Source organism: Tupaia chinensis, unplaced genomic scaffold, assembly GCF_000334495.1.
Source record: "Tupaia chinensis unplaced genomic scaffold, TupChi_1.0 Scaffold000214_1, whole genome shotgun sequence".
Taxonomy (NCBI): domain Eukaryota; kingdom Metazoa; phylum Chordata; class Mammalia; order Scandentia; family Tupaiidae; genus Tupaia; species Tupaia belangeri.
In genome coordinates this window covers 2015851-2027080 of record NW_006159689.1, presented here as the reverse complement: position 1 = coordinate 2027080, position 11230 = coordinate 2015851, and the positions used below count along the sequence as shown (strand labels likewise).

The window sequence follows — 11230 nt, the reverse complement described above, 5'->3', positions numbered from 1 at the left end:
CCTGCCACCCTCCCCCCAGCTGTGCGGTCTCTGCAGGGTCTTCAAACAGGTAAGACCCTCGCCCCAGGCCTCGCACCTGTGGGCCGCGCTTCCCCACACATGCCCACACCCCACACCTTGCCTCTCTCAAATGAAGCCTTCGACACGCCTCAGCCTGCGTGTAGTAACTCTCGGCCTTCTACTTGTGGCTGTCCACACTGGAGCAGTCGCCCTCCCCCAAAGGAGAGTGTTCTTTGGAACGTTTCGTACCTGAGTAAGGGCATCGCTGTGGCAGTATTTCTGAAGTGCTCTCTTGCTGTGAAATGACGTGAGAGACACTTGAAGCTGCATCTTATTCTACTTCAGGAGTCTTAGAACCTGTGGGCCAGCAGGTGGCGTGGTAGGTAAGGAGCTCCCCGGAGGGCAGTTTCTCACTTTCCCTCTGTCTCCAAGGAGTGCGCGCACCCTACAGCGAAAGGACTTAAAAAGAAAACAACACACTGCATAAAACAACAGAAGACCCAAGTCAAAGTTTGGGGGAAAGCGACATTTATTTAATAAACGATCACTAATAAAGTGAGAGGCGATGAATGTCATGACTTAAGGGGAAATTTCTAAAATGTAATAGACGTGCTGAAGTTTGAAGTGCCAGCAAGACGGCACTGGTGGGAAGCCTAAGGACGCAGTCAACAGGAAACGCCCTCGCACGGCAGTCTCGGGAGGCTGGACCGCAGGGCAGGACTTTACGAGTAGGTGGGTGCAGCTTGTGTTAAAATGTTATGCTGCTCGGCTTTATACAATGGAGGCTGGCGAAGAAACTAAGTGGAGTGAACACTGATGCGCCTTCACCCCAGAACCCCGTGCCAGTGGCACGGAGAAAGCCCTCAGGTACAGCTCATTCCTACCAGCACAGGAGACACCGCACTGGCAGAGAGCCTTAGAGACCCCACGGGTTTGGGGAACAACAGCCACCGCAAAACAAGCTCTGCTCAGAAGTTCAGACAGATTGATTGGACTTCAGAGAATTCAGAACGGCACATGCCGTGGCCCAGCCACGGGGATGGACCTAGCTCAGCTACTGTGCTCCTGGGCTAGAGCCACGTGGAAGACTCGGGTTAGATTCCTGGTCCAACCTCGAGACGGGCACAGTGGCGTGCACCTGCATCCCAGCATGCATGGAGGCAGAGGCAGGACGCCTGGGCGAGGTGCCGGGCAGCACGGCCGGATCGTCTTTACAAAACAGCCAGGCTGGGCCAGCCTCGAGGTGGTTAAGGCAGCTGGACCTCACATGGCCGGCTCTATGGTTCAAGCCCCAGACCTGGCAGCTTGAGAAACACCCTGGGCATGGGTGCATGTGTGCCTCAAATCCAGAAAGGTGGGAGAAGAGGAGAAGGGATTCCAGCGTGACCATCTCTCTGGGGGTGATTTCTCATCCCCCCATCTCTCTCTCTGGTGAGTGCAAGCATTTCACCCTCTGATAAAATAATAGTAATAAAAAAACCCAAGCATGGTGGCAGGTGCCTAGTCCCAGCTGGGAGGCTAAGGCAGGAGCGTCATGGCAGGGCGAGAGCCTGTCTTTATAAAACAAGAGTAAGAATAAAGGAGGGGCACCGTTAGGAAGCTGTCAGCTTTCACTAACCACAAACGGAGGTCAAAGGGGGAAATCTCGGGACCAGCACTTAGCTTAGTGGCTACGACACTGGACTCCCATGTAGTCGGCCACAGTTCGAATTCTGGACCCAGTTGGCTTAAACTCACGCCGGGCGCGTGTGCGTGCCCAAGATCCCAAGAGGAGAATGAAGGAGAGGGGATTGTGGCGTGGCCATCCCCCCGGGGGGTGATTTCTCGCTTTCTAGCTCTCTGCCGCTCTCTGTCTTTCTGGCGAGCCCACGTGCCCTATAGCAAACATCTCTCCAAAAAAAACAAACAACCACAGAAGGGGGCATCTCACGCACACGGAGGCGGAGGAGCCGTCCTGTAGAAGTCAGACCTGCACACGCAGAGAAGTCAGGAGAAACGCCTGGCGAGTGCACTAACATGGCCACACTGTGGTGGTACAGGGTGCCCGTGAACACGACTTCCTGGCCTGGAGGTGGCCCATGAGTGCTCTTAGCATGAGGAAGCCTGAGAGGAAGGCTCCTACCGGAGACGGATGAGTGGCCAGCACCCGAAGGCCGTGGGCGGGAAGCCAGGACAGTGGGAGACATGGCTGGGGAGCCTCTCCACGCAGCCACCGGGGGCAGCATTCTGGCTCTGTCCCTGGGTCAAGAGCCGGCGGATCATGGGAGTGCGACCGGAGCATGGGGCCGGCTGGACTAGACGCCAAATGCAGGACTCACCGGGGAGCTGCGTGGGCAGCAGCACTAGGGGACAGAGAGTGGGGACCTCACTGGGCGCTGGCCTCTGAGCTGCCTTGGGAGAAAACCCCACCGGGAATGCATTTGGAAATAGCGGGACTGTCGGCACTCACACCGCGGGGATACCCCAGAAGTGCAGGAAACGGGGGTGGGGGAGGCGAGCCCGCCAGGCTGCCGTGAGGGCGCCCTGCTGCTGCGGATTCAGGCAGGATGCCTGGCCCGGGCCAGTGTGCCCCGGGGCTCCTACAGGGACAGCTCGGGGTCACATCGACCGACCAAGGTTCACACTCGGATTCAGTTCCAACCATTAGCTATTAGGGACTTCACGCTGATAAAACCAAATAGCCAACCAATGTAAATTCCCTTAGGAGACAGAATTCCATATCGGAAACCAAGGTTTCTATTTTTTACAAAATCTTCGTGAAAGCGTAGCCAGCGTCTTCCTGCCCTGCCCAGGCCTGCCTCTCCGAGCCGACTCCGCAGGACGAGGGAGGAGTGTTTCTGCTGGCCGAAGCTGGCCGCTGGCACCTATCCTCCCACGGCACAGCCCTGTCCCTGCTCCGACACGGAACGCGTGGACACCGGGGCAGCGAATGCCACCTGCTCCTTTCTTCTCACACTGTGACGTCGCACCGTGTCTCCAAATTCAGGGGGGCGATTTCCGGGAGCACACGTGGGCCAGGCCTCACGGGAAGCACTGCGAGTAACCTCATGGGGTGCGCCTGTTCCTTGGTCACTCCCGGCAGCCGCAGGCCCGCCCCTCTGCCCGCAGGGCTGTCCCCGGGCGTCGCCCTCTTGGCAGCAGAATGTTGACCCGACCCTGAGTGGCCTTGAACCCCAGAGTGCTCTTGCCTGAGGCTGCACCCCCGCAGCCCAGCCCCGTATTTCAGTTGGGCTCCTGGGCTCCCGTCTCTACGGCCAGGCTCTGGTCCCGGGGTTCAAAGGGTGGAGCCCTCGGACCGCACCTGGCTGGCTTTGAACTCCAAGGCAGAGAGCGTGTGGCGTGCATCGAACCTCTCCCCTCTCCAGATGGAGGAACGCTCCCACCACGGGCAGAAAGCTGTCTGCCAGAGGAAGCGAGGCGGGTCAGCCTGGGTCCGGTGCTTCCTCGAGGCCTGTCCCTGCCCGCGTGGCTTCATGGCCGCCCTGCCTCCGGCTGCTCACTGTGGACCCGAACTCCGCAGCCTCCACCATGAAGCCAGGGGCAGGAAGGAACGGGAGGGCAGCGGGCCGTCCGCAGTCCCCGCTACTTGGGATTTTCTGCGTCCTCGCTCTTGGGCGGGGGTGCCGCTGCTGAGGGCGCCTTGAGGCTCCGCTTCCGCTTCTGCACGTTCTGCTCCGGATGGAACAGGATGACGTAGGTTTTGGGCACATAGAGCATGCCGAGGGACACGGACGCGCTCAGGCTCAGAGACACGGTCAGCGTGGCGGTCTGGATGTAGATCTGGACATGGGGCAGGCGGGGGGCCCAGCCGTCCTCCCTGCCTGCCCCGCTCCCACTTCTCGGGGACCGAGGAGCCTGTGTCACCGGGGCGGGGTGAGCGGGGCCCGGCGGCACGCGAGAGTGGCAGTGATGGCACGGCTTGGTGTATGCAGGAAGGAGGGCGCGTGACACAGGCCTGAGGGGCAAGGGACTGAGGGAAGGCAGGCTTATTGATGGTGACCCTGGAGAAACGGTCCTCCGCCCCACGAGGGCGTGGGCGTGTGTCCTCCGTGACGTGCATGAGCGAGAGAACGGGTCGGATGAAGGAGCAGATGGGCAAGTCCGCGGGGGACACGGGAATAAGCCACTGTCCCACTGCGCAGGTGCGTGATGTCGCAGCGGACTGAAGGACCAGTGGGCTGACAGGTGTACAGCGAGTGACAGGGTTAGAGGCGCGGGGAACCGAGCGGGTGAGAAGGGGCGGGCGAGCGAAGGAGGGCTGGCTGAGCGGGCAGGGGTGTGGATCCACAGGGCGAGCCGTCTGCAGGGGCTGGCGCTGGGGGGCGGGGGGGCCCGCAGGGGCACCGCCCGCGCCCCGGCCCGCGCTCACCTTGTCGGCCGACTGCGAGGTGCCGAAGAAGATGGGGATGAAGGCGAGCCAGACGATGCAGGTGGTGTACATGGTGAAGCCGATGGGCTTGGCCTCGTTGAAGGTCTCGGGCACGCCGCGGGACTTGACCGCGTACACGGTGCATGTGACCATGAGCAGGAAGCTGTAGCCCAGGCAGCCGATGAGGGACAGGTCGGACATGTCGCACTTGAGCACCCCCCGGGCCTGCTCCGGGTCCACCGTCCGCTGCTCTTCGTAGTCGATCACACTGTGCGGGGGCTGGGCCCCCAGCCACGCCATCACTCCCACCACCTGCAGGAGCCAATGCCAGGTCAGAGGCCAGCCCTTCCAGGCCAGCCCAGCCCAGTCCCCGACTCAGGCCTGAGTGTGACGCTCAGTGAGAGGCTCCCGGCCCCTGTGTGTGATGCTCAGGCCTGGGGAGCACCAAGAGGGGGCAACAGTCTGGAGGAGGCCCCTGGGCCCCGCCGGCAGGTCAGGGCTGGTTCTGACACCTTCCTCTGGACCCGACATGGCCAGTGCCGCGCCCTGAGCCCGCCCTGAGCCATCTGCGGTGCAGTGAGGCAAGCACAGGTTGCAGGGCCACGGCCCAACCCGCTTCGTCTCTCGGCCTCCGCTCCTGTCTGCAGAATGGAAGCCTTCAAAATCTGTGCCAGGACACGAGGCCATCCTGGGGTAGCTGCTGCAGATGCCCCTGACGGGGGAAGGCCCAGGAGAGCTTTCTTCACACCAGTCCTAGATGGACGGCACCTCTGCTAGGCAGGGGTGGACACACTAGTTTGGCCACATCTGGCCACGTGGCAAGCCTCGTTCCTGAGGACCCTGCCCTCCAAATTCCAGACAACTGTCAGACACGGTACAGTGCAGGTGCGTGCTGCACAGTGACACGGGGAACAGGGAAGTGGGCTTCGGCCACAGGAGACATGACCTTGGGTCGGGGAAGCTAGGGGCCAGAAGCTACGAGGCCGACGCTGGCAGAGGCGGACCCAGAGGGGTTGCCCTGGCATCCGGGCAGGCTGCTCACTGCCCACAGGGCCTGAGCACAGGGCAGGTGATGTTGAAATCTCTCGTCCGGCTGCGCTGTGATCCTGAGCGCGCTGCAAATCCTGGAGGAAGCGGCGTTTAAGCTGCCCACCTGGACCAAGGAGCACCTTCTGTCACCTCCCCAGAGGCAGCAGCTCCATGCGCAGGGGCTGGTAAAGTAAAGCCCTCCCCGTCCAGAAGGCAGCATGGAAGCTCTTGTTAGAACGAGGCTGGGTCGGGGGAGGGGCCTGCAGTGCACGGATGACAACCAGCAGCACTGCCCCGGGTGGCCGCCTGGGCTTGAAGAATCGCGCCCTGCCCATGTCACGGGCGCCCCTGGAGCTGGAGGGGATGAGCAGAGACGCTGACAGGCAAACCCCGGGGCCTCCGCAGGCCCCGTCACCTCGGCGAGGACGCCTCATCCAAAATGCTCGGGACCAGAAGTGTTTTGGGTCCTCTCCAACGTTGTAATATTTGCATATATAATGAGACGTCGTGGGGAGGCTACCCAAATCTAAACATGACGCCCATCATAAATACCACGTCCACACAGCCTGAGGGCATTTCATACGATATTTTATACAGTATTTTTGTAGTATAGTTTTTATGAGGTCAGGTGTGGGATTTTCCACTTGTGGCATCAGAATATGCTGAAAGTTCCAGATTTGGAGTGTCTTGGCTTTCAGATACTCAGCCTGTAGCTATTAAGTGCAGGCAGATGGCGAGAACACGATGCCACGTCGCGCCCTCCACAGGGCATGCGTACCTAGGAGGCCAGGACGTGGCTCCTTCGAAGGCCCATCAGTCCCGAAAGGAGGCGTGATGTGGGAGCCCCAGTGGTGAGGCTGACCGCGAGTTGAGCATGGCCAGCGTTCTAGGCAGGGACGTGGGGCACGTTCGCGGTATGCCCTGAGCACTGCAACCCCAGGCCTGACCGGGGAACTTGGGACTCATCGTCTGGGGAAGGCAGGAGCCCTTTCTAGTCAGGGAGTTGCAGGAGCTGAGGCCACAGGTGGGAATATGCGTGGCGGGCCGAGCTGGGTAGAGCAGAGCTGTCGGCAGGGGAGCGTATGTCACTCAAAACCGGTCGCATCCCCTTCCGCCTGGCCAGGAGAAGGCGGCAGGTCTGCGAGGTCGACACACCCAGCTGCCTGAGCCCTCGGCCTCCTGGTGCGCAGTGCCCAGGAAACACCAGAGCCTCTCAGCCTGGGAGCCACGCGCAGCGCTGGGTCAGGGCTGTCTCCAGAGCCCTGCGGGTCGGCCCTGAATGCACGTTGGGCCATGAGACAGACCGGCCTTTCGGGAGCTGGGGGCTCCGCTCCGGGCAAGTCCCGGCCCCTGTGCCTCGGGGGAATCAGTCGGATATCCCTTCACCCTGTCCCCACACGCGAGACAGCTCGTGGGAGAGCGAGTTCAGTTTATGAGGGCGACCGCATCGTGGTCCAGGAGACAGCCTCTGCCCTCGCTCCGCCTTACCCACCCGTTTGCCTTCAAGGACCGAGTGGGCAAAGGGCCGCTCCCAAATGCGTTCTCATTACGGAAGAGACAGCAGGCCTGCAGGCCTCCCCCGGCCTGTACCATCTCTGTCTACCAGTGTCATCTGTCTGTGTCATCTGCCTCTGTATCTCTGTAGCGTCCGCATCTGCACGTCGGCGTCCGTGTGCCCACGCCTGTCTGCCTGCATGCTCACGTCCATAGCACATACCTTACATCACACACGACGCACACACACACAGGAGCGGCCCTAGAAATGCCACTGCTCTGATATTTAAAGTCGAAGACTCCCAACTCCGGGCGTGCCCCGTGCCCACCTGGCCCCCGTGCCCACCGTCCCCTGGGCAGGGTGCGGACCCACCTGCAGGGAGGAGAGGCCGAAGGTGATGACAAGCTGCGAGGTGGGGCTGATGAAGGGCGGGGGTGTGACCGAGCGCTTCCCCTGCTCGAAGATCCGGTAGATGCGATTGGTCTTGGTGAGCAGGGCCGAGTAGCTGAGGGTGGTGCCCAGGCCCAGGAAGAGCCTGCGGGCAGCGCAGACAGCCGCCCCCGGCTCAGCCACCATGAGGAAGGTGATGGCGTAGATGAGGAAGATGCCGGTGAGGAGGACGTAGCTGAGTTCGCGGCCAGAGGCCCGGACGATGGGTGTGTCGTTGTGCCGCACGAAGGTGGCCACCACTGTGGTGGTGGCCATGATGCCCAGCACAGCCAGGAGGAGGGGCGGGGCCGCCCAGGGGGAGGACCAGCCCAGGCGGACCACAGGCGTGGGGCGGCAGCCCGTGTGGTTGGGCGTGGGCCTCATGTCCCCGGGACAGGCCTCACACGTGAACTCGTCCACCTGGAAGCGGTACCCGTCACAAGGCTCACAGTGCCAGCAGCAGGGGACGCCCTTCACCATCTTCTTCCGCTCGCCCGGCCCACAGGGGAGGCTGCACAGGGACTGGGGCACCTCGTGGGCGTCACCTGACCACTGCAGGGCTTCCACCTGGGACGGAGGGAGACGGCCGGTGGGCTGGGCCAGCAGGGCTCGGGGGCCATCTGCTGCACCCGGAGCTCGGGCATGCCACTCACGTCCAGCCTGAGGACCTCCGCCCACTGGCCCACGGCCTGGTACCCGCCGCTGCTGGCACTGCCGTTGGTCGCCTGGTACTGGAAGATGTCGTAACGCCCGGGCGCGTCTCCGTTCTCATTGAACATCACGGGGGTTCCTGCGCTGCCTGTGGGGACAGCCCGTCACCCGCAGCTGGAGCTGCAGCCCACCCAAGCCAGCCTCCTGGAGGCCTCGGGGACCAGCCAGGACGAGCAGCTCTGCGAGCCACTGGCCAAGGAGAGCCCTTCCACCACGGAGGGGCCCATGCCACCTCCCACCAGGATGGCTGCTGCCAGCAGGCGGGAAATGACACAAGGGTTTGGAGGAACGGGGACCCTGGAGCTTGTACAGCCTCTGTGGGCATCAGTACAGCAGATCCTCAGAAACCACGACTAAAGTCACCATCCGACGCAGCGCCGCTCCGGGCTGTGTACCCAGAAGGCGTGCGTCAGCGGGGGCGCAAAGGGGCGTCAGGAGGCAGCATGCCCCAGGTGTCTGTCCACAGACTAGTGTGAAAGGCAGTGTGGCTCTGGGCCCAGCGGGCACTACTCAGACACATGCTACTGCTGGACGAACCCGAGGGCACGATGCCACGTGAAACGAGCCAGCCCCAGAGGACCACACCGTAGGAGCCCACGCATCCGAGGGCCTGGAGTGGTCAAATCCAGAGACAGAACGCAGACCGGCAGCTGCAGGGCTGCTGATTAGCAGATTTGGAGATTCGGGTTTGCAAGACGCAAAGAACCCTGGAGCTGGAGAGTGGTAGCCACTGCTGGAGCACAGAATGCATTTAATGCCACTAACTGGACACTTAAAACTGATAGAGATGGCAAATTCCAAGTTTTGTGTATTTTACTGTAATTATAAAAGATGAGAGAAAGCCTAACTACCCAGGCTGGAGAAGGGGCAGACCGGTCGGAGTGGCGCTGGCGCTGACTCGAATGGTCAGCGTCCTCGGCTCTGAGCTCCCCAGGCTGCAGAGCTGGTCTGGAGAAGGGGCAGGCTGTTGCTTGGCAGAGTGTGGCAGAGGGGAGGTGCCCGGGTGACGGTGGGAGAGCAGAGTCTGACTTTATAAACAAATGTAACTGAACAGAAGTGCTCTCTCCCTGCACTGAAAGCACAGCCCGATCCACTGGGGTCTTTCTGGAAACACTGTGTGCCCTGACCTTGTGCTAGACCTTCTGCTGGTGCCAGAGGGACATGCCAGATACCCACGCGCTGTGCTCTGGCAGTTCAGGGCTGAGCTGGGGTGTCCTGAAGCCCGTGACTCAGGGGCAGCACGGCCACAGCCAGGGCCCCCGTGGTCTTACCTGTGCCCCAAGCACGCCAGAGTCCAGTCCTCTAAGCGTGTGCACCGGAGGGGAAAGCCGTGTGTGACCTGCTGAAGGTTCCAGGCTGAAGGGACCACACTGAATTTTGCAATTTGAGGCAGCGGTGCTGAAGCCTGCAGACGGGGGACCAGCTCTGGGCCTGAGTCTCTGACCACCGTCACGCCACTCTGCACTCACCGTTGAAGCGGACGGCCCGGATGTACTGCAGCAGCGTCCGCCCGTCGGTGGGCTCCATGGCCGCGCACAGGCCTGTGTGCCCAGGACAGAGCGCCTGATGCATGCTGTGGAGGGCGTGGGCAATGGCGTACACAGCGTCGATCACAAACTGCACCTTGCCCTCCTGCTCGTAGGTAGAGTCCCGGCCAATGCGTTCCTCGCCTGTCCTAGGGATGCCCAGAGGAAGTGCGCCAGGCCCCCACGCAGCCGCCGGGCCTCCGAGCCCCCACCCCGGGCAGCTCTCACCTGTGCACTTGCGGGCGGAGCCATCCGGCTGGGAACCCGAGCTGGTCAGTTTGCAGTTGAAGTTCTCTTCCCAGAACTCGGCGAACCAGATGTTCCGGCGGTTGTTCTCCAGAGAGCGGGTCATGAAGTACTGGTCGAACCCTAGGAGCGAAGTGGGGCGGAGGCGGCCGTCTGAGCCACCGTGGTTTCCCTCGCTTTGCCACTGGCTCGTGCTGCGGCTAGTCGTGACCATGTGACCGAGATCTGGCTGGTGAGTTCAAAGCCAACTGGAGGCACCAGGGCGACCTGCACCCTGAGGCAGTCTTGAAGTCTCACCACTTGAAAGACGTCTCTCTCTCACTCTCTCTTTTGAGAGAAATTTTTGTTACAGGGCAAGCGTACTTGCCAGAGAGGCAGAAAGCGAGAAATCACCCCTGAAGGGGGATGGTCACACCGCAATCCCTTCTCCATTTTCCTCTTGGGATTTTGGGCTTGCACGCACACGCGCCCAGTGTGAATTTCAAGCCAGGTCCGGGACTCCACCCGCTGTCAGCCACGTGGGAGTCCAGCAGTGTAACCATTACGCCATCTGCCGGTCCCATCTCTTGCCTCTCTTTCCTAGTTAGGATGCCGCTGTGAAGATGCATGGGTGGAGATCCAGCAGGCATCTTACAGCAGGTAACGAGAGCCCCGCGACACACGGCCACCATGGAGGGTGGCGCCCCGGGCCTCGAGGACACCACTGACTCGCGCCCCACATCCCAAGTCCCCACTGGCAGCCCGCTCGTTTTTATGGTGAAATGCACGTCCAGCGTGGCACTTCCGAGTAAATGCATGCAAACTGAAAGGAGGCCCCTGGGGACGAGGGCTCAGGCTCTGCAAGGCTCTGGGCTTCATGGGCTGGCCCCGAAGCATGTCCTCAGGGCGCCCTCAGTTCAGCCCTTGGGGAAAAGAGCCAAGCTACTGTAAGGTGAGCCCCCCGCTGGCAACCCCGGAGGCTGACAGATGGGGTGCGGGGAGTTGGGGGTGAGTGGCCTCACTGCTTGATCAACAGGACGCTCCATGTCCTTGGTTTCTCTCCCTCCCTCCTCACCTCCAAATGAGGGTGTCTTCGGTAGAACCAGAAATACAAGCACTAAATTAAAACACAAGGGACCAGCAGATGGCATAACGGTTGCATCACTGGACTCCCATGTGATCGACCATGGTTCGAGTCCTAGACCTGGCAGCTTAAACTCGCCAGGTGCATGTACGTGCATGTCCAAAATTCCAAGAGGAGAATGGAGAAGGGATTGCAGCGTGGCCACCCCCCCGGAAGGGGGTTACTTCTCACTTTCTGTCTCTGTCTCTCCAGGGAGCGCATGCCCTATACCAAAAATTCCTCTTTAAAAACACAGACACAGAACAGCCCTCCAGCCTGCGCGTAGGCAGAGTGCACTTCCCTCGCTCGCCCCACTCGGCATT

At 61.4% G+C, this 11230-nt stretch overlaps 1 protein-coding gene across 1 annotated transcript in view; it reads right to left on the bottom strand.

Annotated features, from left to right (window-relative positions):
* Nucleotides 1-3582: 3582 nt before the first annotated feature.
* GRM6 (glutamate metabotropic receptor 6) overlaps nt 3583-11230 on the bottom strand; it is a 30606-nt gene continuing 22958 nt past the window's right edge. The window contains exons 5-10 of the mRNA XM_027771437.1: nt 9788-9928; nt 9503-9703; nt 7976-8121; nt 7266-7889; nt 4370-4681; nt 3583-3780 (exon numbers count right to left, since the gene is read on the bottom strand). Of these exons, the coding sequence (XP_027627238.1) occupies nt 3583-3780; nt 4370-4681; nt 7266-7889; nt 7976-8121; nt 9503-9703; nt 9788-9928 (1622 nt within the window). The remainder of the gene's footprint in view (nt 3781-4369; nt 4682-7265; nt 7890-7975; nt 8122-9502; nt 9704-9787; nt 9929-11230) is intronic.